The sequence below is a fragment of the Vidua chalybeata genome, chromosome 10 (assembly GCF_026979565.1).
Source record: "Vidua chalybeata isolate OUT-0048 chromosome 10, bVidCha1 merged haplotype, whole genome shotgun sequence".
In the NCBI taxonomy this organism is placed as follows: Eukaryota; Metazoa; Chordata; class Aves; order Passeriformes; family Viduidae; genus Vidua; species Vidua chalybeata.
The window spans coordinates 25748760-25774151 of NC_071539.1; the positions used below are offsets into that span (position 1 = coordinate 25748760).

Consider the following 25392-nt stretch of genomic DNA (forward strand, 5'->3'; position numbering starts at 1 on the left):
CCATCACAGAGAGCCAAGTCTATGAAGAGAGCATTTTATCACAGGCAAAGAGAAATTCTGTAACAGCACTGCAGAGTAAGGCAGAGTTAGAAAGCAGGGAAGTGCAGTCCTCTACCAACTCAGTACTTACAGAAAACGATGTTGCAAGACTGAAGGAACACCCTGCAATATTTAGTATTGCCTGTTTCAAAGCAAAGTCAGAAAGTTGTTTGATTTTTCCTGAGGTACAGCAGTTTTCCTTCCAGTCAGATGCAGCACCAAGCTGTAGTTTGCCTAATCTTCGTTTTGAAAAAAATGGGCCTAACTGTAAAAGTGACACTGAGACATCTGACTGTAAGTGTGAATTAGAGTCTATGTCCAGTATAATATGCAGGAGGAGAAATTCAGCTGACAGTGAGAACACTTCAGATAAAAGGATAAAACATGGAAGTAGAGAGACCATGCTGACATCAGATTCACTCTTCTACCAGAGTTGCTTCAACCCAAAACCTCGGCTACCACACACAAGGTCAGAGATTACAGAAAGTAAAACATGGCACAGTGAACCTGAAAATATCAGTGCTCAGAGGGAGACAGAATGTGTGGTGAGTTGTATTCACCCAACAGACAAATTTAGTTGGTCATGTTCCAGATTACATCTTCAAGAGCTGGATTTTGAATACACTTGGAAAAAATTAGGAAAGGTAACTGTAAGCCCTGAAAAGGCTATAGAAATAGAGGGCCAGTTTGGCATAAAAAGATCTCTTCTTGATACTGACACAGACTCAAAGGTGTGTCAGGTTTCCCAACCAGCAGCCTCTCCCCAGTGCATTGATTATTTGCACTCTAAATCAGAGACATGTGGCTTTAGCCCTGAGCCAGCTGGTACTTGTGCTGACAGCTTAACATGGAGTGATGCTTGTGAGGACAATCCAAACCAAAAGGAGACATCCTCTTCCCTGGATTGTGATCCAGGGATCATAAGCGCTGAGGAACTGATACAAAACAATGAGTACAAAGCTGAAAGAGATCTGGAAGCAAGCAGATTCCCATGTGATATTGATGTTGAATCAAAAACTGGTGACACTGAGAGCCCTGCAGCTTCACATGCAGGTTTTCCTGCTGGTATGGAAAGCAGAGATTGTGATTGTTCTGTAAACTATGTTTCCAGTAGTGGAATACAGCACAAACATTTGAAGGATAATGGCCTTGAATCTGAGCTGTCAGATACAGAGATTGTGGCAGGAGAAAGATGGGCAGATGATTCTTCTGATCTTGGCTTTGGTTGGAAAGTCCTGGAAACTGCAACACAACCAGATGGCAGTGACAGAGGGGCAGAGCATGGAGAGTCAGTGCAGCAAAATGCAAGTTGCAAAACTGGTGCCTTAAGGAGCCACTCAGAACTAGGAACAAATGAACATCCTGCTCATAAAGGAAAGGATGAAGAGAGTGTCTTTGCTGTTGAAAGGACTCCCAGATCAGATTATATAAGGCAGGGAAGAGATTTAATGACTACTCCAGAATTAAAGCGTGACCTAATTATAGTCTCTGCAGAAGAGAAAGGATTACAATCCAAAACACTGAATGATAACCTTCCTACTGAAGTGGTAGCTGAAACATTGGGAAATGTAGTGAGCAAGGATTTGCTGTCTCCTCATACTGTCAGTAAAATTCATGGCGAGCCAGAGAGAGTTCTGAGTGAAAGTTGGAACTGTGAAGAACTAATTCTGGCCACTCACCCCATTCCTGGCAGTGCAGAGGTACTCTCTGGTAGGGATACAGCTGAAGTAAAACCAGAAATTTCAGAACAGAAAAGAGGAAAAACAAAAGCAGTTTCATCCTTAGGGTTCCCTTGTAGTAATTCCACAGTAGCAAGTGCAAAATTGGAATTCAGGAGTGTTGCTGTACCACTATGTAGTGATACACTTACTGCAGAAATTCAGACAGATCCATGTGAAAAATCACTCATAAAATCCCCCAGTGGAAGTGGTGTGAAGGGCAGTGATACACTTATTGCAGAAAGTCTAGCAGATCCATGTGAAAAATCATTTATAAAATCCCCCCGTCGAGGTGGTGTGAGGATCTCTGAGGACGAGCCCTGCAGGGCAGGGGCATTGGTGACTGGTGCAGTGACACTGGAAACCAGCAGCAGTGTAAGCAGTGTGTGCCAGGGACATGGTGCTGGTGTCTGCCTTGAAAGGCCCAGCACTGCAAAATCACAGGGTAGAAGTGGTGTGATGGCCTTTGAGGAAGAGCCCTGCAGAACAAAGAGGGGTTTTGAATTCAGGACAGAACAGTTAGGAAAGTCAGGCTTTAGAAACCCTGAAAGAAGTGATGACCAGGTGTCTAAGGAAGAGGAATTCAAAGCACATCGAAGCACAGAGGAAGGTTTGAATATTACCAGGGCAGTGGCAGTGGAAATGAGCAGCAGTGTAAGCAGTTTGTGGCAGGGAGATGGTGCTGGTGTCAGCCTTCAAGGGTCCAGCATGGTCTCTGGACAAACAGTAGGCAGGCAAGGAAAGGAAATCTGTAATGGCTCAAAGGAAGAAACAGGTATTTGTGGAGAACCGTCTCCTTGGGAAGGAAAGGAGGGCTCTCCTGCAGGAGACACCTCTAGCCCCAGCAAAGACAGTGCACTCAGTCTGGATGTGTCTGATGTCTTTGATGAATCTCTGAACAGGGAGACCCACAGCACTTTCATGCTGGGCCTCGACAGTGTAAGTACCTGCAGCGCTAACAGTGAGGAACTGGATGAGAACTCATCCCACATCCTGGGGAGTAACAGCAGTCTTTATAAAGCTGTACAAAAGCCAACAAAGAATGAGAATAGTGGAAAAGCTTCCAGGTTTTTAGTATTCCCAAAAATGACATCTTTCAAGAAAACTAAGCCTGCCTCATGGGAAAATCAGGGAAGCAGCAGTATTTTTGGCAGCAAGGCAAAGATGGAAGAACTGGATGTTGGGAAAGATGATGAAGACACTGCAAGTTTACTGTCTTTCAAAAGTTGTTCTTCTGGTTTAGTCTTCCACAGAAAGGAAAGCTACACCTCTGAGTACTCCGATGATGATGATTTATTTTATGAGAGATCTTCAGGATTTTTCAACAGATTAAGCCTGAGGAAGGCCTCTGGCTCTGGTCGGATACTGATGGAAGATGCAGATCGACAAGTTTCAGGTTCATCTGAAAACAATGACAGTGAACCTGTGGAGTATTCAGGGATTAGAAAACCATTCCCTGAAAATGAACACAAAAGAAACAAAACGCCTGAGGGTAAGAAGTTCAGGACAAGGTTGGCCTTGGCACACAAATCCCTCTCAAGCTTATTTGAGTCCAAATGTCCAGAAAAGGAAAGAACTGAGCAAAGCTCAAAAGCATCAATGAAAAATGAAAAGGAGAAAGCCAAACTTCGCCAGAGCACCTGGAAAGCTTTTCTAAAAAGCAAGGAGGCAGATGGACTAAAAAGACCTGTCTTAGTAAGTTTATCATCCACACAGGAGAGTCTTAATGCAACTGGTGGCCACGTGTTAACATCAGTGGAGCGACAGCATAGTTCCAGTGGACACACTTTTTTTAAAACAGAAACAGATAATGGCTCCTTAACAAATTCCAACTATTTTGACAGCTCTGTGGAGCCTGTTGATGTCTCTTTACCTGCACGTATGTGGAGAAGACGAATACAGTCCCATGACTTGGGTATCAGATACTCACAGAGTTCAGACTGTGATGAACAGCAGGAGGTTCTGAGCAACAGTTTAAATACTTCTCTAGAGGAATACTGGATGAAAACTCCGTTTAGCCCCACTGATTTGCAGTTGACATTTAGTCAGTCAAGTCCATCATGTCCCCAGCTCTCCAGTTCTGATGGTAAAGACATGCCTTGTAGGCCCATGAGTCCCAAACCTCAGAGTTCACGATCCACTTCTCAGCACAAGAACTTGCGTTATCCTGGGCGTGTGTGCGCCGCTTCTATGATCTCTCTTGAGAACAGCTCTGGAGTTGAAAGCAGTCTGGAGGCTCCTGAGAGACCGAAGACACTGAAACCCAGAGGAAGTCTCTTACACTCGTTGGACGACTTCCAGAGGGATGACAGTGGCATAAGCAGTCAATCCCAGATCAGCTTAAATACAGCTTCTTCCATTAGTGACATGCTCCAAGATGAGGTGAGTTGTTGTCAGGGAATGATCAGGGAGTGGTTGGGTTTGCAGTCTTTTGCTTTACTATGATTTAGGAATTCCAATGAAACTCTTCAATGACTCAATGGCTTGTTGGTTAGATGAGTGCATAAATACTCCTCTTGGTCTAAGATAGGTAGAACTACTCATTCTTTCTGTTTCTGTTTCAAGACTGTATGAATTGATGCACTCTTAAAGGGAGGATTTGCTACAAAACCCCAAAGGAATGCAGCAATCACAGCACCATTAAAGATTGTACAGACATCACCCTGTGTTCATCTCCAGTTTTAAGCTGGATTTTACCCCTCTTAAGGCAGAATCGAGCCTTGTAACTGGTGCATAGTAAACAAGTTTCTCATTGTGAAAGACGACAAAGATATCAAGTCCTATGGCTAGCAGTCACTTTTTAAGAAGTAAAATCACTTTCTTTAGACAATGAGTAGCTGTCTTTTGAAGTACCATGTGTCTTTTGCAGTCACCACAAGTACCTTTTGGTTGCTACTAGAAGTCCTCTTTTGCCTTTTCTACAGCAGACAGAAAAAAACCCCAAACTGTAGGCTCAGGGTCTCCTTTTCATGTTGTATTTTGTTCTAATCCAGGTAATACATTAAATCCTTTGCACAGCCTGAATCTCTTGGAACAGATTGGATCTTCAGTAGGGATTTCATGATTGGCAGAGAGCTCTAAAAGCAGAGACTTCCTCCATCAGTAGGCTTTTAATCCTAGAGAGGATTTCCCAAGTTGTAAGTGGCTGGGAGCTTAGGAGTCTCTTTCAGTGGCTAAGCACAACCCCCCCAGAGTGACTGAGACTGAGCTGTAACTGAGATCCCAGAACATGCCTTGACCATGCTACTTTTTCAGCATTATTACTGATAAGTTTTGACATTAAGAAATGGGAGAATATTTTTTTTTTAGCAGATTGTCAAAAGTGGCACTTGAGAGAGTGCATGAAATTTTGCATACCCGAAGCAGACAATTTTCAGAGGGTCCATTAATCTGGAACTGCTTGATAATTCATAACAGCTGAGGGCTGCTTGTGTTCAACTCAAATGAGCCTCGCACAGCTTTTGCTGCTGTTATCTTTTGCCTCTCACAGCTTACATTAAGCCTTTAAGATACCCTCCAAGATGGTCTTATCCTGCCCTTTATCCATACATTTTTACAGAAACTCCCTGTTTTTTATATAGAAACAAAGATAGGCAGAGCCACTGCTTTATCTAGCCAAGTCTTGAAAACCTCCATTGCTGAAGGTTTCACTGCCTCTCTAGGAAACATAGTCCTTGAGAAATTTTTTTTCATAATGCCCAACAAGAACTTTCCAAGCTGCAGTTTCTGGCCACTGTCTTGTGGCGTTCTCTGGCACTACTGAGAAGAGCTTGATTCCATTATCCATGCAAATACAAAATTATTGGTGACTGCTCTTACACTGCCTTTAGTGCTCTCTTATCAGCTTGAATAAACCCAGCTCTCTCAACCTCTCCTCATATTCCCAAATGAAAGTGTTTTGGTTGATTGGCTTGGGTTTTTTTTCTCTAAAGCTGTCTGGAATCCAAAGAAGTGTTTGGGTGGCAGTATGAGAAGTGAGAGCTGTAGTATCAGAATTCCAGGGGGGGAAAGGGGAAGAGAATTAGCTTTATTACTTTCTGTGCTTAGCTTTATTTGAAAATCTTTTGTTTCATGGGCACCAGCTTAACCTACAAACTTAATACTGCACACTGCATTCCAAACAAGAGACTGCAGCCTAGGAAAAAGCGAGAGACTTGGACTGTACACATTGTCAACAGATGAAGCCTCTCAGAGGATGAATAAAATCATTGACCCGTAAATTACAGCTCAAAAGAACATCTAGAAAAGAGTGTAGAGATGAGGTATGTGTAAAGCCTTGAAAAGGCAAATCTACATGCTATAATGTAAGCATTAGGAGCAAATAAATAATTACTTAAATTGATTGCTAGATTAAATTATTCAAAGAAAACCATAAAAATTTTAAATGGTATCTAAGACATATAAAAACAGTTTCATTTTCTTGATTCTTCTGTAGGTTGCAGAATATGATATCTGAAATTGGACAAATGCAGCTGGAGCTTAAAAATTAATGCAAATGTCCCAGCTTTCAAAACACAACATCTAATCTATTAAAATAGATAGAGATTTATTTATTTACCTTTTCATGACATTGTAAAATGAAGTAGAATTGCACCCTGAATTTTTTAAGCAAAGCTTTATTTTCAGGAATTTCTGAAAATACAACAGACACTGGGAAAAGTACATTTGCAGTGTTAAGTCTTTCCAAAATAATTATCATCTATAAGCATCTATAAGGCCCTAAGGATGGCCTTCCTTATGTATGCTGCTTCCTAAAGAGATCATAAAATTCAGTTTATGGGTGAATTTGAAGAAAAGTCTTTTTCTGTTCCACATAAGTAAAGACATTAGTGGAAAACATATCTGTAATAGTGAAGCTCTTGAGCTCACTTTCCCATTGTGCCCTCCAGGATGGGGATTTGTATTTATTCCCCAGCCCTGGCCAGGTATTTCTATAGCTGTGTCAGCATTATCTGTGTTAGTGCTGTGCCAAACTGCACTGGATCAGCTCACCCGGGACACCTCTGGCTACCACTCAGGTAAGTAACTCATCTGAGCCTGGTGGAGCACACACCAGCCCCTCTCTCATTTCCTGCTAATGGTTAACATTCTCCAGGTTTCCTCCAGGACAAAGATTTTATGCTGAAAACAGCAAGACAGAACCATTACCAGTTAGCCCATCTGCCAGGCCCTTCACTACATGTTTAATTAATCTGTTCATGGCACGATTTTACTTGCATAATTGTGTTACTCAGCAGACAAGAGCAAACTGTCCTAAAATGTCCCATGTTTGGAATTCACATGTTCTCCTTGCTCCTGTCCAGTGAGGTGGGGTTAGGCACAAAACACCTTTTTCACACAATCTATTTTTTCCTATATTGTGGCATGTCTTACAAGGGGTAAAGAAGAATTGACCTGGAATTGTTGGTTAGTTGAAAATAGATAGGAAGTGTCTGTGATGGTTTGAGGGTTTTATTTGGGTTCTTCAAGTGATCTGTGAGAAACTGGATGGATACTATTGTCAGGACACAGGATTTTTTTTGTCATGAGACTCCTGAGTTCACTCATTCCCCAGTGTTGTTATCTCCTACCTTAAATATTATTCAATCTCACACTGATGCTACCTGGAGTAGTAGCTGGTTGCCTAAGGGCACACTTGATTTCAAGTTGTTCTAGTATAAAAACTAAAATTTTGTGCAACCACTCAAATGGGAGTGAAGGGCAAAGCTGTGCAATTTCTTACTCTTGGCCCAGCATCAAACAAATAAAATGGAAAGTGTAAAGAGCATATCAGGAAGCATAGGGCTTAATATATCAGACCTACAAAGCCTTTTCACATTGTATAATTGAAGTACAGTTGGAAAACCAGAAACAGACAAGAGATCATTTTTCTATTTTCAGAAACATCATCGTGTGTGTTTTTGTAAACAGTATTATACAGACAGAGTGACCTAAATCCTGGTGGAATGTCAGTGTGATATGCCATCTAAAACAGGGGTGAACAGGGCACTGTCCTGGGCACAGGGAGTGTATATTGCACCCTCAAAGGATAGCAGAGCTGCTGCTTCAGGGTAGAATGCTCCTAAGTGTTTTCATCTGACTAGTTCTGTGGCTGAGTAACAGGTCTTTGCCATCTTCTGTTCAAACTGACTTGAAGCAAACAAAATTCCCATCCAACAAACGCTGTGTTTTCACCTGCAGTGTGTAAAACAGGAGTCTAAACAGCCATGTCAAACAGCACCTGGAAAGAGGCCAAATAAGAAATGGGTTCCCCATCGCAAAAGGAGGCCCCCCCGGGTCCCACCATGCCCTGCCTCCACCCTGGAGAGCAGAGCCCGCAGGCTCTCCTTCCTTGCTCCAGATGAAAAAGCCAAGGAGATACCAGAGAGGAGGAGGAAGAGACCCAAACCCCTCTATAAGTGCTTCAGCTTCGATGATGTTTGGATGGAGAGGAATCAAAAAAGAAAGCTAGAGAAGGAGACACAGCCAGAGGGAGGGATTCAATCACAACATCTCCCACAGGACCCCTCACAAGTAAGAAGCCATACACCGACCTTGTTCCCTGGCATTTTCTTCCTCTCTGCTCCGGCTGCTTCTCTCTGCTGTCATCATATTCCTGTCCTTATCCTGTGTCTGGTACCACTTCTGTCAGTGTTTCTGTGGGCCTGGTGCTCTGTGGAGACTGCAGAAACACTAAACTGGCCCTTGAGTGATAACACCTGAAGGTGGTGGGTTTCTTAGCTTCTGAAATCAAACAGTTCGTGCCCTGTGAGATGTTGGAAATAGAATGCAAGAGAATCAGGTTGCTTTGTGAGCTGAGTGATGGGGAAGGCAAGGAGCAAATCAGTTTCCTTAAATCAATATAAATTAAACTGATGAAATCTCATTCTGTGCCCTGTGGTGTTGCCCTATTATAACTTTAATAACAGACTTCTAAATTAGACTTCCCTTGTATGCGAGGCCAACTCCACAATTCCTACTGAAGCAAATTCCTGCTGTGAAACACTCAAGAGAACATTGCCTTTGGATTTTTAGCTATTAATATTCTTCTCTCCACTAAGGGAGACTTTCAGTTCAGCATTATGATTGCTTGTGAAAAGCTTTGTGGCTGTTGTGACTCACACTGATGGCATCTGTTACTTTTGGATTCAGAGCTAAGGCCTGTTCCCTTCAGGGAGAGTCACAAATCTCTGTCCAAGAGCCAAAATTAGCCTTAATACATACAAAAGAATACTTCCCCAATACTTCTGGGGAAAAAAGACATGAGATCAAGGGATGCTCTATGAAGCCTCTCACAATAATATTGAGAAAGTTTCTGATCAAGCTTGAAATCATGTAGCAAATACTCAAATAAAAGCTTACCTCAGGGGTTTCTGTTTTGGTCTGTTATCTGTATTTGTTTCCCTTTCTCTCTTTTGTCCTGGTTGCCTGTCTCTTGTTGTTATTACATTAAAATGACAATTTTGGGGAGGAGATGAGGCCTCAGTAGTCCTATCACCACTTCAGAATATGCTTGAGCTTTTGTGCACAGACAGTTCTGTGAATGGTGAAGAGGAAACATTGGCCTGCCCAGGAAAAACCTGTCCACCTGGGAGAGCTCCCATCAAACTGACAGACACCTGGGACAGTGAGATAGGGCAATCCCAGAAACAGGGATTCTAAAAAACTGCCCTCTGTTCTCCTCTTCTTAAGGAAAGAGACTAAAAATCGGTGCTATTTTGTATGTGTTGGGCTCTTCAACACAAAGTGTTGCCAGTTGCTGTGTGGATGAGTGCTGGATATGATTCTCTGATGTGCTTCCCACTCTTAGTTCAGTGAGGATGCTTCCCTGGCTCAGCTCCCTACTACCTATGAGATGGAGACAATGAGTATTTCTCTAGAGGTTTGTGTATGTTAGGATTAAAAAAAAATTAAAAATAAATTACTTAGGTTACTTCTCTACCTCGGCTGAAGTTCTGAGTGCTCAGTGCTGTGCAGGGATGAGGTGGGCTAGTGAAAGTGAATGCCTGGCTTACATAGGGTCAGGGATTAACAGAAATCTAAAAATATTTCTCACAATTCCTCGACAAGCATGGGTAGTGATGGAAATCTAGCCCGTGCTGCAGGGCATGTGGGCTGGCACTGAGAGCATTAAGGCTGCTAAGAGGAGTGACCAGTTCCCTCAATAGCTTCCCCTAGAGCCATCAGATTACACAGCTTGAATGCTGTCTGCTCTGCTGATTGACTGCACATTTGGAGGCTGCCAGAAAACAGTTTCTCCTTTAAGCATTTCCACCCTTATTTTCGGGTGCAAACTTACCTCTAAATTGCAATCAGCTGCATCATGATGTGCAGCTGCCCCTGTGACCCTGAGGCCTCTCTGAAAATCACCTGCTCGGGGGGCTCTTGGGCTTCAGTTTTCTGGTTCATTCTTCTCTGGGTAGAAGTGTGTAGGTAGGTTTGGGGTTTACTGGTTTTGTCCATTTGTGTTACGTAGGTTATTGACACTTTAATATTTGTAGGCAGGCCAAGAAAGCAAAATACTGGTTGCAAAATGAGAGGACTGATTCAAAGTCTCTCTTTTATGCCCATATAACTGAATTTCTTGGCTTGTGCTTTTTATTTATAATAATAACCACACAGTACCGTTTTCATATGATTTTAATCTGTCTTTGCAATGCTCTGGTCCTGTAATAGTGCTGGCTTATTCATACTCCCAAGTGTCTTGGGAGTGCTGTCACAAGCTGCAGTGTTTGAAGGCAGTTTTAGAAGGATGCTGAATCCCTTTTAGTAAGAAGGAACAGGTTATCCCAAAAGAAGCTCTGTAAGATGTTCATTGTCTGTTGTGGTTTTGTGACTGCAACAAGGGGACTGTATGGGGCTTTGGAGATCTGAAATTACAAGTCTGATGTTTTCTGACACAGCTGCCTTGGGATGTGTGGCTTTTGTTGTGAGAAGTCACATTGTGTTAAGTCAAGATCAGGTCAGCCCACAAAGTGATGTAATGCTGCAATATTGGGGAAACAACTTAATGGGGCAGAGCAGAGAGGAATTCTTGCTTATTCAAGTGCTGATTTCTCATACCACTCTATCATTCAGATCCATGTACAGAGAGGAGCATAATGGAAATATAAGGCTGCTCTGAGGGCTGGCAATTGGGACAGGGAAAAATGGACAAACAATCAAGAAACTACCTATAAGCTAAAAAAAAAAACCAAAAAACCAAAAACATTTAAAATGCTACCTCCAAACAATTCTATATATAGTAGGATTTTTTTTTTTTTTTTTTTTTTTTTGCTTAGGTCCAGTAAGCTGCTCTGCTTCCTTAAATGGGTACAGCTTGTGTAAATTCCCAGTCAAACTCAAAGCTTGACCCAGCTGTCCCTTACAATGAGATGCTGCCAGTAACAAGCTGAGCAGCTTCTGATCTGGGGCCTTAAAGTCTTAATACAACACCCCCACTGTTGCCCAGCCCAAGGGGAAGAAGAGAAACATAGCTATGAATGAATCTATATTCTTTTGCTTGTCCTTAGGCTTTGCCCTTCACATGGTGATGGGTTTTAGGCTGTAGCCTGGGGTCCTCTTGCTTGTTTTTAATGCAGGAGAAGTTCCCTAACTGGAGCAGAGACAATGCCTCAAACCACTGACATATGGAATGCTGTAATGGCAACGGGCTCTCTTTTGGGAATTATTCTTGCTCTAAACTGCCTGTCTATTGCCATGCAGTGCTTTCCTGTTTTGACAAAAACTTAAACCCTGGCTCTTAAGCTTGATGCCTCCTGAGTGCACAGTAATAGAAGCACAGACATGGCTTCTATGTGTGTTTGTTTGAGCACAGTTAGTGCACTGCCAAATTAGAGAGATTCCTAAAAGGCTCATCAGGGGGCTATACCCAGAGGGGGTATCGTGCAGAAAAAAAGCTCTTTTAATTTGAAAGAGAAATGAGAAGCAGTGAAAAATAGATCTTTAGCTCATTGCCCTGAATATTACTTCTGCAAATCTGATTTTACCCCATCCAAAATAAGAGAAAATGAAGTTTTGTTGTGTAGTACCATGGTTTGAGCACTGTGGACAACTCAGACTTTAAGAGGGAGATGAATACGCTTTGAGGAGGAGATTTAATGAGAAACATTTCCCCCCAGTGTGCACCTGACAAGGCATGGATATACAACAGAGACCCAGCCTCTGCCTGGGACTGAACTGCTGTGCATAAGAGCATAGAAATAACCTCTGGATCCTCGTGTAGAAAATACAGGAGAGAGGACCTTTACTATGGTCTGCTCCCTCATTTCTCATCCTCTCCCTTGTAGGTTGTACAATCCCTGCTCACATGTTACTAACACTGCTGAAAATGCTTCTTCTCCTGAGTTAGGGTTGTACAGGCTTCCATGCTATAGGAATCAAATGATGCCTGTACCAAAATTTGCTCTGATGTCCCAGGAATTAATAAAAATGAAGCCTGCAGTTGTAACAGCCTTAGGCTTTTGCTTTCTATTCTTAAACAGAACAATAATGCTTTCTATCACCTTTCATGTAAATAACCTAGACTTTACTTTTGACATTTTCAGAGCTGTGGCCCAGTAAGCTTGATTTTCACTGTCACCAGAAGAGTGTGTGTTCCCACTGGAACTTTGCTGTGACTTTTCTAGAAAAACAGCCACTGCTCAGGTTAATTTGAACAGGGTTCATGCTATCCCTCAAGAGATGGTGATTTGTGCCAAAGTATTGGCAGTGTTCTCTTTGTTTTAGGAAAGTTAAGTCCAGAAATAGAAAACCAACCCAGGCATGGAGCAGCAGCACTCTCAGCTGCGTGAGCACTGTGTGCTGGTTAGTTTGGGAAGGAGGGTTTGGCTAATGACGATCTACAGAAGAGGTTTCAGCATCAAGGCTGGTCAGCAGACTTTCTGCTGATAGTACATGCTGTGGGCTGGTGGGGAGAGGGAGAGATCTCAATATGCCAAGTTCCTGGCTCAGTGAAGCATGGATATGTTGTAACAGAATGTCAGTGGCAAAAGGAAGGGGCAATAGTGATAGAGATGAAAAACTGTCTGTGCTTACTGACCAGCTGATCTCCCAGCCACTGATGTTTTGTGTGTGTGGCAGCCACAGGAGAGAAAAGAGAGAAAAGGAAAAAGGGATAAAAGCGTATCTGCAGCATGCCTTAATTACTACATTCTGCATTAGAGGCCATGAGCTATGTGTATGTACCTCTATGCTTTCCCTTTTAAACCAGCAAACGTTAGTAATTCAATGAGATCTGGCAGTGGTATAGAGTTTTCAAAGTTTTATTAAGTTCTATAAGTTTTATAAAATCAATCAGCCGGGTAGAGGAGAGTGTGCAAATTCTTAGTTGTACCTTTAGCTGAAGAGAAAAATGTTATTATCCACATTCTATATGACTGGGGACTGGTACCAATAAATCTCTGAAGGAAAAAGCTTTATTTTCATGTTAAATACCAGAAGAGGACCTATTAGTCACAAGGCTTCAGGAATAGTTCTGTAGCTGAGGGGATGATTCCTTGTAGTGATATGAAACCCCCTCCACAAGAAACACATTATAGGGAGGAGTGACACTGTCTGTGAAAGGAGGTGTGCGTGGTTGTATGTGAAGTATGAATCCAGTACCTGCTTATCCACTTCTGGTTTTATCACCTTGCAGTTTTCCTTGCCTTCTCACTGTTTTCTAATGTTTCTAGCCATAATCATCTATGTGTGTCCACTAACATACTGCTTACTTATATGGGCAGGTATCAGAGGTGGGAAGAGGTGCTCTGGGATGAATGCTGTATTTTGTCCAATAGGGCATCTAAACTTAATGTTTGTTGCCTTTGCTTTCCCTGTCCTGTTGCAGGCTGGAATAAGTCCATCCATCACATCTCCTGTTGCCTTTGACATCCTGCCACTGAAGCTGCATCCGTTTTCCCAGAGCACCCCGACAGGCCTGGACTGCGTGGGCTGGAAACAGTGCATCTCTACTCCAGGTGTGTACGCTGGCCTGGCTGGGTGGGAATGAGGAGAGAGTTAAGCTCTGGTTTACTGAATGTGGAAACTTTGTGATAAGCATTCTAACCTGTTCATGATGATTGCTGCATCCATGTCTGAGCAGAAATCTGCTTTAGAGTTTAATTTTTCACGTGCTTTTCACATTCGGGTTTGTTTTCTCCTTGAGTGGATGAACAGGGTGCTGTTTAAAGGCATAGTCAGCTTTTTAGTGAAGAAGAGATCACTCCTTGCAATGATAGTATGCTTGATGTAGAAGCATTGTGTTGTCTCATGAGAACCCTGTCTCACTTACGATGATTCACCTCTATCACACCCTTGAATTAGATTTCTGCAGAGGAAATAGGCTCAGCCTTGTGTTTGCTGGAGAGCACTACAGTGAAATTCCTGGTGAGATTGCTCTCAGGTTGCTAATAAGGCACTAAAGCAACTAAATGAGCCTCTAGAGACAGAAATTTTTTGTACTTTTAATCCCCCTAAAGAACAAGTATGCTGTGTTTTCATGAGGAGTGCACATGAAGTATCATGTCTGCTTCATTTCCGATGACTGACACTTTCTCAGAACTAAAATGTAAGTTGCACTGTGAGATGTATCTTTGCCAGGTTTTTAAATTCTCCATCTGACAGTGCCTGCCCAAACACTGCAGATATCTCTATCAGAGAACTTTGGGCTGCAATAAGGAAAACAGAATGCAGAGGAGTTGTTGGCAGTTAGGAACCTAGCTAGGAAAAGCCAGCCACAGTTGGGTGCCAAACTGCCATTTCTGCCTCAGAAGGTCTCTGTACCATCGATTAAACCCTGCTGGAGTTACCTAATTAAGTGACAATAACATTGAACTAAATACATCAGAGTTGAATGGTCATAGTATTTTGTCAAGCAAAACTGGTTTGTTTTCTGATGCTTTGTGAAGCTCATGCACAGAGTCATGAGGCTTGATCTGGAAATAAGAAAGCTGTTTATTGTTGTGGTGTTGAGAGCCTTGCCTTTGCTCTCTCAGCACTGAGGGTTTTGATCACTTGTTATCCCAAGCATCTGGTGCTGCCCCAATGCTTAGGACCAGCTCCCTGGCTGAATTAAAAAAGCTGTAGCTTTCCTCTTTGGAAATCCCAGGTGGAAACCCATAATTGTCAAGTTGTCCGTGCATCTCTGACATCAGCTGAAATCCCTGAGCACTACTGTCATAGAAGTACATTCTGAGTCACAGCTGAGACAAATTTCATGGTAGCTCCCAACTAGGACACATGGGAGTTAAAAAATATGTATGAATTTCTGAAGGTGAATAGGGGAAGTAAATGTATGCAGACTGACCAGCTGGCAGTGCTGTAGGTGTTTATATGCTGTCTAGAAATGGGGCCTGCAACCTGAATCATCTGTGAGTCACACAATATTCCTGAGATAGGTACAAGTGAATGTCATACCACAACCTAAGCCTGGACTTGGAGAATTTCTGAGTAAATGTAGCACAACAAATGAAATAGAGCAGAATCATTTTCCCACCACCAAATCCATGCTCCTGGGAAAGGAAACTGATGGAGAGAGGAAGCAGAGGTTCTTCTACCACAGCCATCTCTATTAGCTTCTGCATGTGGGCTTCATTAGAAGCATTTTGGGGGAGATGAACGTGGGCACGTGTCCTGCCTGTGGTAGGATGTGGATGAGAAGAAAAATGCAAGTTACTGAAGTCATATTCTGAAGCCGATGGATCAGTTTTAATATTGGCTATGTCCTTGAGGCAACAGTAGTGCAGCAGAATGCCCTCTTTGATTCTTGCACAGCTTTGTTGTGATACCTGTTGCTTTTGACAGAGCTGTAGGGCATGTAAAATAAATATAAAATAAATAATCAATTAATTTAATTTTAAGATTTCTAACTCTAAAGCTGCAGCTGCTTGTATTAATGATTCCAGTCTATGCTTTAGTCATAAAAGATGCTGGATATAAAAGTATATCCAATGCTACTAGATACTTCCATGTTGAAAATATGGATAAATTTCCCACTCCCAAAGTCTGCACCTCGTCACCTTGTGTAGGGAATGCTGCAGAGACTGTGAGGGATGGAGGATGGAGGTCTCTCTAGTTCTGCAAGCATGAAATGATGGCTGGGATGGTCCCAGCCCAAAAGGTGCCATGCACAGCTCTCACACCCTGTCCTGCACCTGCCCAGGAGCTGGGGACAAGAGCTGGGGACAGCCTGGCTATCCTTGGCCGGGCTGCTTGCATTTTGCGGAACAGAACGAGTGCAGAGAAATTTCATTTTAACGCCGTATCAGCTGTGCTCGTCACGCCCCTCTCCGCAGTCGGAGCCCCCCTCTCGCTGCCTTTGTGCCCTGCTGGCAGGACTGGGGCAGGCTGCGAGCTGTCCCCGCAGCGGGGACCGGCACTGCCCGCCGGTGCCTCGGCCTGGGCAGCCCTTGCCGAGCCGAGCGGCACCGGCAGGTGGCTCTGACCGCCATGCAATGCGCCGTGCCGTGCCGTGCCGTGCCGGGCACAGCGCGGAGCCCCCGGCGGGGACGGGGCGGGTGAAACCCCTCCAGCATACACAGGCACCCTCAGGGCAGTGAGCTTCACCGTCCTCTTCCAAACATCGGGAGCACCTGGACAGTTTGGAACAGCTTTCTTGGCTGCACACACGCTTCAGCAGGGAGTGTTGGTGAATATCAAGTGTCTTTCCCCTTTAGTTCACAGAATATTCTGATTTGGAAGGGACCCAAAAGCATCATCAAGTCCAACTCCTGGCCATACCCAGGAGCCGCAGCACGTGCCTGAGGGCCTTGTCCAAATGCTTCTTGGACTCTGGCTGGCTTGGCACTGGGACCACTGCCCTGGTGCCCAACTACCCTCTGAGTGAGAAAAACTTTTCCTAATATCTGACCTAAACCTCCCCTGACACAACTTCAGGCCATTTCCTTGGGTCCTGTCACCAGCTGTCAGAGAGAAGAGATCATTGTCTGTCCTTCTGCTTCCCTGTGTGAGAAAGTCTGACTGCAATGAGGTCCCCCCTCAGTCTCCTCTTTTTCTGGTTGTCTGGGTACTCCCATATCTTCATTTGTACTGTTCAGTCTGTCCCTTACTGCCAGTTTAGGAAGCAAAACACTTCCTAAAGTAGATATGGAAATGCTTTTCTGCTTTTTAGCAGCCTCTGAATACCTGGTGCAATACCTTATGACACAGCAGGAAAGGGGTGTGAGGGAAGGGCCTAATATGCACTGGAGTGAGCAGTAACAGGATAACAAGGCTTTGGGTTAAAGCAGTGGACCAGCATGTTTGTCTTTTAGGCTATGAGACCTATCTTCTCCTTCCCCATCTCTCCTGAGTCTGATATTTGTTTATTTATAAACTGAAGAGTGCTTGAAATTGGGGATGTTGCTGGGAAGCTGTTTGGACAGTGGCTGCAGCTGTGAGAATGTAGTTGCAACAAGGCTGAAGCCAGGAGAGGGGCAGTTATGGGTGTGAGAGCTACCAGCCCATGGGACTAGAGCAGAAGGAACACTTCGGGCATATGCTGCCATTTCTGAGCTTTTCCGCAGGGACTTTCCAGTAGGAGGCAATCACAAGGTAACACAGTGACTGACAGGCACAGGTAATTGTCTGAGAACTGGAGTTTCTTGATATCCCTGCTTTCACTGCTATCCATGCCTCTCAGGCAGAGACTTTTCTATTCTTGTGCCAGCTTGTTACCCTTTCCCAGATGTTCCCCTCAGTCCGCCTCTCAGAGACTGAAACTTTTGGACTGGGACAGGGACACACACATGACCATAAACCTCCAGGGTTTGTCATATCCTCATAGAGGGAGGAGCCTGTAACCTGTGTATTACAAGATAGGTTTGTAGCTGTGCTAGAACAAATCTCATACCTGTATTATTTTAAATCATTATCTAAATGCAGACCAAATCTTTTTGGCAACTTTCCATGTTTCCATGTTTTTTGTCAGATTAGAACAGCCTCAGATCTTTGAATTTTCTGCTATCAGATGTCTACAAGAGATGCCCTGGAGTTAGACCACAGAGCTGTGGTTGGTTGTGCCAAGCAAAGAGGCATGAATTCCCTGTGACTGATGTGTGCTGATGAGGAACATACTGGTGGCCTTGGAAATTCTGCAACAAGAATAGGCGAGCCAAGTTCTCAAGGGCTGAATCTTTTGTGGATAGTCTGGAAAACACTGACCACTTAGTGATACTGAGTTATCCTCCGGCCTCTCTGGTGTAGTGGAAAGTATTTCTCAGAGGCAAAGGGACTGTTTGTTTACTCAAGATCATGTGGACAACTTTCATCTTCTTTTCCCAGCTATAGATGTGCTGTTAAACTCACACTTGGCAACAGTTAATGTGAAGATGTTTGACGGCCACTGGAGAAATCTGTTCAAGAGGGAAAATATTAGCTCAATAACAAGACTTCATTATGTCTTATAAATATTTAGCAGTCCTGTAGTTCAGCAAAATAGCAAGCTGAGTTATTTATTCCATTTTTGTCATTTTAGCTCTTGAAGAAAGTGGTATGCAAGTTCTCAGAAGTGTGTCATGGTAGCTGTACCATGAAATGTCTGTTCCATCCCCATTAACTAGAAGAGTATAACTGAATTTAAGTGGCTTAAAAATAATCACGTTGCCTGCTGTATACTTTTCACTTTTTCTCTTAATGACAGAAAGATTAGACCCACTATGTCCATCTTGGTCCTGTTTAACCACAGCCACGAACATTTGCCCTCTGTGAGGTCCTTGATAATGTGCTCATTCAAAGGGTTTCATCCAGTCTTAAAAGCATGGCCTGGTAGTGGCTGAGTTCATGAAAATTTGTTTTAGCAAGTTTAGTGAGATTTTATGTATTAGCTACTGAGTTGAAAGATTTAGCATACCAGTAAAAACCTTCTGTGGGGCAAAGAGAGAAGAAGAAAGTCCTAGGAAATCCTGAATGAATCTGGTAATCACTGTTTGAAGCTACAAGATTACAGGAGAACCCAGCAGAGGCTAAAAACATCCAGCAGATATTTAAGATCAGGTTGTCCAAGACTAGCTTGGCCATCTTTACCAGGTTGTGCAGTGAGATTCTTAATCTTTAACTGGAGTCAGTTATTGCTACGTCAAACTTAGATAACTTTTCTCTCTAATGTCACAGAAGAAAATCTCTATGTAGATTTTACAACAACAACAACAAAATCTGTAGTCAGTGGAACCCCTCTATGATGGGTTGCAGTCTTGAATTCTGACAAAATTTTTGCTTGCAGACACACATATAATTAGGACTGAATTGTAGCCTCTCTTTAGCACCTTTGCTGTCTGAAGAGCTGCACTGACTTTCTTCTTCTCAATGCCCTGATCTCCAAATCCACAGAATAGCTGCATTCGCCTTTGTTGTCAATGTTGAATTTACCTTCCCCCGATTATTGTGATCAAGAGGAGTTTCTCTCCAGTTGTACTTGAATGCAGGCAGTTCTGGAAGAACCAGATCAGTGCAGAAGAGTGGTTCTACTGCAGTCAAATTGAGAACATATTTCCATTTCTCTGTAAGGAAGTATTAGATATTTTGTTTCACTCAGAAGATAATTGAAGGAATTATTTTGTTGCACATTACTAGAAATGGTGGTGGTTTTTTTTTTTTTTGGTTGGTTTTTTTACTACTACAGAGAATTTTCTTTTAAAGAATAGCTGAAATATTTAAGTTGGTTCAGCATTATTGGGTGCTTTGTGATATTCTCTAGTGATGGAGTGTGACATTTTTTTCCTTTTAGGAAATACTCAGTAGACCAGAAGTTCTACTGAGCTGAAATAACTCTGCTACAGCATGGATAGTGAGGCAAACTCAAAGGGGTCTCTATTGGAACAAGCTGTGATGGCCTTATTTACTTTGCAAAGATCCACCTTACATACAAATTGTAAAATAAGCGTTTTCAGTTCATGTGTGAAACTGGGCTCCTGGGTTTGGATTTGGGTGTCTGCAGCCATGTTCACTCTCTCTGTGACAGGAGCAGTGTGGGGTTTTCCTTTGTGGCCCACATGTGGGTGGCTGTCCCTCTCCCAGATGTGCTGGGGGAGCTGATCTCCTCCTTTGCTTTGGTCCAACGCCTACTTGCAGTCTCACCTGGCCAAACTTTCACCTGGCCTGGGTAATCCCACACTGCTAGCTCCAGTCTTACACTCTTTTCTGCTGCACAGGGTACGAACCATGTGGCTATTCATAAATTATTTTGATAGTTTGACAAATCTGCCATCTGCAAGGTCTTTGGGCGGAGTGGCAACCTAGGAATGTCCTTTATTACAAAATCTGTGATGCTTCAAAGCTGTTGTTAAACGGCACAGGTGTTTCTGCATTCCCAGGAAACTGATATTTTTTCAGGATCCTTCTTATAGGGATACAGGGACTCTCCTGTTAGGTAATGAGAATATAAAACTTTCTAGTAAATGAGTCAGTGATGCTGTTTCAGTTGGGACTCAGATCTCTTACAAAGGTTACACATGGAAATAGGGATCATACCAGGTCTGCAGTCTGGGATTGGATGCTAAATGATTTTTCAAAACTCCCAACTGCGCTCTCCCCAAATCTCAATCTGTGTTTTTCTGGCTTTAATTTCATTTCATTTCATTTTGAATTCTTTTTCCAAGTACTTACAAAAATATTTTTTTAATAGCAGCAGCCACAGCCAGCTCTAAGCATGATTAGTTTATATGTTAAATCCTTTCTGAGTTCTCAGGGGAAGCAGATGACACAAGGTCTCTCTCACTCGGGCATTTTTAAAATGCATGAAATTCTACTATTTCCACTTATTTATTTTTAATCTGACAGTTCTGCTAAATTAGGAGTTGAGATCTCTGTCTCACCCCTCGCTTCCTTAATGCCTTGAAATCGGCTTTAATAAAAATCAGCTGCTGGAAGCTGCGGCTGAGAGCAGCGGAGCTGCCACAGAGGGAGCCTCCTTAGCGGACCCCTATGATGTCAGGATGCATCGAGGCGAGCGGAGAGGAGGCTCGGGATCCAGCCCAGGGTTCAGCCGGCGCTGCCAGGTCCCGCTGCCCTGCGAGAGCTCCGCAGAGCGCTGCCCGATTCCTCCCGCAGCCCCGCAGAGCCCCCGGCTCCCCCTGTCACCCGCCTGCATGAGGACCCAGCAGTGCCCCAGTGAGTCCAGCGGGGCACACAGTGCCGAGAACTGCAGCAGCAGCGGCAGCTCCGGGCTCTCACCGGGCTCGGATTCAGACAGTAGCGGGGTGGTGTGTGGTGGTGGTGGCATGAGAGGAGTCCTGTCCAGGTACTGGAGCTTGGAGAGTCTGCACTCTGCCACAGGTAAGGGGCTCTTTTCTTCCTTTTCCTTTTTTTTTTTTTTTTTTTTTTTTTTTTTTTTTTTTTAATCTGCTCTATGATGTTGCACTGACCTTGAGAGACCAAACCAAACCTTCTGAAAAAAGTATGTAAAAATGCAGTATCTTAGTCTGGAGAGATAACCAAAGCATTCAGTGTTTGCTAGCTATACCTTCTGCAGACTTAAAACCTAAACCAAAACAACACAGACCCTTAATAGACTTCTTAAGTCAGGAGGGAAGAAATAGGTTTTTAATGGCTTTGGAAACAGTGTGTAGGCTTCTACCTGATTAAAGCTGTTCTTGTCTATTGGAACATTTCTCATTTCAGCTTAATCACATAGAGCTGAATGTTAGAATTGATATTTCTCTGTGTAAATTCCACTGGAGAGAGTATCACTGCCTCTAGAAAATGCCCAGGCGAGTGCTGTGCAGCAGATGAGAGGTAGGTAGGGTTGCACTGCTGTGCACTGAAGGAGGGAAAGGCAGTTCCCTGAGCCAGCTGCTCAAGTTCAGTTTTTGCTTTCCCATCCATTACTTAATGTCTTTCTGAACCAGAGATTTTTTTTCTACATGAACAGAGGCATGTTCATGTAGCCTGGACCTGTCTGGATTTGGCATTCTGGTTTTTAGTTACTGATGTGCCTGGTTAGGGTTTGAATGTTTGAACTGCAAGCATAGTAAAGAAGCTTTCTCATTCCCAACTGATCCTAGCAAAGGATCCTGGCAATGATGTTAATGGCCAGTGGCTGCTGAGCTGTTCAGCTGTTGCTGTTTAGAGAGATTTTTAATAGAGCTGCAGTAAATTAGTTCCTCTCCTAGATAAATTCAGACAAGTGCCTTCAAGGCCACCAGTGACTGCCATTTCCTTAGTGAGAATACCCAGTGCTACCAGCTAGAATCAAGGCTTTGGAAGAATTCAGGGTGCAGTTCTGTGTAAGCTGCTTTAGTTGTGTGTACTTTTAATTATTGAAAGGTTTTATCACTCCATCTGCTACTGTAGATTCGGAGCTCCATTGCAGCTCTGGAGTCTCTGCTGAAGTGTGAGTAACTGCACAACCATACAGGGAAGGGCTACAGCAGGGTGGCCAGTCTCCCTGACTTTCCACCCTGCACACCACACCTCCTAGGTGGCCAGAAGCACTAACCACCTACAGGACATCCTGAGAGTCCAGGGACAGGAAGAGAAGCTGAGGGTGAGATCAAGCCATTGGTGCTCTGTTTTGGGGAAAGACCTGGGCTTCAAGTAAAAGATGATGTGCTTTTGCATTCTCAGTAGCATTTGCTGGCTGTTTTCTCTTGTAACTGGGAATGCAAGTTAACCCCAGCATGCTCTGACATTGGCATGAAGTAGGCCTGGCACAGGGTCATTCTGCAAACTCCTGCTCAGAGTTGTATGGGGTTGCAGCAGTGGCTCCATCCCCTCGGTGTCACAGGGTTTGCTGTCAGCTGCCCTCCCTGGAAGCATTCTTGGGCTTAATCAGGTCACTTGAAACAAATGGTGTACAGTGATACAAAAGAAGTGAGGTTGACAGCAAAGGCAGGCTCTGAAATTAAGTCTGTTTTTCTAAATGCTCTTTCATTTCCACAATAGTCTTGCTCCCAAGGCTGTGAGGCATGGTGTCATTTTGTGGATGCTACATGCATTTAGCAGGAAATACAGAGATGTGAAGAAATGGAACAGAAAATGGTATGGAGACAGACTGAGAACAGGGAAAAACCAAATTAAGTTTCATAATTACAGTATTGATATATAAATACAATAATAAAAGCAGATCACCTCATTTCAGACTCCTTGCTGCCTCTGTGGTAGGTCTCTTCTCGTGTGCAAAAGATTTCTGAGCAGTTTGTCTCTAGCTACTAACACAATTGAGGTCAGAATTAGGATTAAACTTTGAGAGAAATGGATCACTAGGAGGAATTTATTTTGTTTTGATTCCTCTCCGTTAGAATTCTTCTTTGGCTTAAACTTAGGAAGTTGTGGCGGAACTACTCTTCTCCACCAATGTCAGTTGCCTGTCTGAGGGGCAAGGCAGGATTTCTTTGTGCTAAAGCTTGTGCTAAATAACATTTTTGAATGGTAAAATTTAATACACTGTTTAAACCAACCAAAACATCCCAGACAGCAAACCTAAGAAAAAAACCCAGCAGGAGCAGTAGCAGCTGGCAATGCATGAGAGAAGCAGTAACTAAAATGTGTGGCAATGTCCTCCCCTCAGAGGATCAGGGAGCCTCCAGCATCTTTCTGTGTGATACATCTAGGAGTTGGGGGTGAAAAAAAGAGTACAGATTGTATGGAAACACTATGAAGTTGCATTAAAAAAGGTCTGAGGGATGAGCCAGTCCCTTTCCCTGTTTGAAAGGGATTCTGTATTTCCTTAAGGCTGCATAGGTGGACTTGGCAGGGAGGGTTTTGCTTTTTTCCCCCGTGTGTGCATCACCTTTTCTGTAGCGATCTTTATACTGAGTCTGTTGCTGTCTAAGACTTCAGGGAAGATTAGAAATAAGCCAGATTTAAATGACTGAAATGTGGAGGTGAAAAGAAGGTGGGAGGTATAGAAAGCATCCATTGGAGTTCTTCTTTTAGATAATTTAGATTCTAAGGAAGTGAAAACACAGAGATGTATGTGTGTTTATGTATGCATACGTTTGACAGTGTGTGATTTCAAAAATACAAATTGACATGCCCTGTGTAGAAAAGAGTTTTCTGAGGTTCACAGGAGCAAAAACTGTCTTTGGTTCATTATCTTCCTCTGCAGTCAGTAATGAAGTATGCAATTCCTTTTGGTTTGGGGCTGACCTTGCTGTAATATATTGATCAAGAGGGGAAGCTAAATGTGACAGTTGAAAGAGAAAACACCTGTTGTTACAGCATCAACTTTTGTGCAAATGCTACTTGAAATACAACTATGCAAAAAAACCCCATGGTTCAGGCTTGTAGGAAGTGAAAAAAATCTACTGTTTTTAGTATCAGTGGCATTTCTGGTCTGAATGTCAGTAAACACTACCTTACATGAGAAGACCTTTCTCCCTGAAGCTAAATATAAGCATGAAAATAAGTAATGCTTTACTTTTCTACCAGGCTCTCCATTTAAGGATGCCAGAGGACTTTGCAAGCATCAGTAACCCTCACAGAGGGCCCAAAAGACTTTCAAAGCATGATTTAGGATAGATAAAAAGGTATAGTTTGATATTTGGACACTACCCTTGCTATTTTTAAATACTTATGAGCAGTGTCCAAGTGTTTAGCTGGTGCAGGTCTCCTGTGAGAAAAGGACCGGGAGCTGGGGTGTCTCAGCAATTCTGAAAATCAGGCTGTAAGTATCTCAGCTGGCCAAAACCCCATAAGGCATGCAGATTAAAAGTCAGTTGTGACAGAGCTCCAGCAAGTGATTCAGTGGCACTCTGGGTGCTCTAACCCTGGTTTCCTAGGCAGGACTTTGTACCTTAGGGCTGCCTGTATCCCATTCATCACTGCTGTACAACTCCACAAGTTTTTCCTTTAGGATGTTTCCCAATTAAAGCCTGTGAGCAGCTCTCTTTGCCTTTCCAGCTCCTTTGTTGCAGGTCCAATCCCAACCTCATTAACACTTCTGTTTATTCTTTTTCTTGTCCGAGTTGGGAAGGACTGGAAGAGCAAAGAAAGGTAGGGACAAAGGGGGAATCACAACCTGGAGGACTAGTGGTTGCCATAGTTTCCCTGGGATGCTCTGTGTACTTGTGTATACGTAGCAATTTAATTGTACAGGCTCCACTTCAATGCGCCTCTGCACAGATTTGTGGCTCCTAATATGCAGATATGCTCATCTACTGCCCTTGGGAATATGGCCTTTAAACAAACAAGAAAATATGAAACATGGGTGTGGAGGTTTTTTTTTTCTTCATTCAGAGCTTATAAAGAAAATTGTGTGTTTTTTAGAAAGGTTTTTTCCCAAGTCATTCATTTCATTGTTGTGGCTGATGAGAGAGACAGTAATAGAGCTGTGGCGAATGCTTTGCGTCTTTCTTGTTTGGCAAGAGATTTTCTTTTGAGCCTTTTCTTTTTCATTTTCTTCCCCTAGCCCTGTCTTTTTGGTACTGATGTCTTCAGCTGTGTTCATGGACTGCAGTGCATAATTCCACTGATCCTTCTTTCTCTAGGGTCACTCAGTCAGCAAGAGTTAGAGGTCACACAAGGGGAGATTGATTTAAGGTTCAAATTGCTTCAGAATGCATCCAAAAGAGAGTAGGGAAGAAAAAATTGAGTGCCTCAGAGCATCCAGTGCAGCATCTCAAGGTTGTGTTGCACCCTCACCTTGGCAAATCCTGAGCTAGGATATTTCAGCTGGATTCATTGCTTGCACTCTAACATGTCCCATGTGTTCCCTCATATATCCTGTGTCACCTGCCAG

The 25392-nt window shown here is 43.2% G+C and overlaps 1 protein-coding gene across 3 annotated transcripts in view; it reads left to right on the forward strand.

Moving 5' to 3' along the window:
• The first annotated feature begins 2616 nt into the window (after window positions 1-2616).
• ARHGEF4 (Rho guanine nucleotide exchange factor 4) overlaps window positions 2617-25392 on the forward strand; it is a 122337-nt gene continuing 99561 nt past the window's right edge. For 2 of the 3 annotated variants that reach the window (XM_053951718.1, XM_053951719.1), the window contains exons 1-3: window positions 2617-4139; window positions 7938-8270; window positions 13567-13696. In XM_053951718.1, the coding sequence (XP_053807693.1) occupies window positions 2679-4139; window positions 7938-8270; window positions 13567-13696 (1924 nt within the window). In that variant the 5' untranslated portion in view covers window positions 2617-2678. Of the gene's footprint in view, window positions 4140-7937; window positions 8271-13566; window positions 13697-20725; window positions 20988-25392 lie in introns of those variants that run through there. The other variant, XM_053951720.1, reaches the window with a different exon arrangement.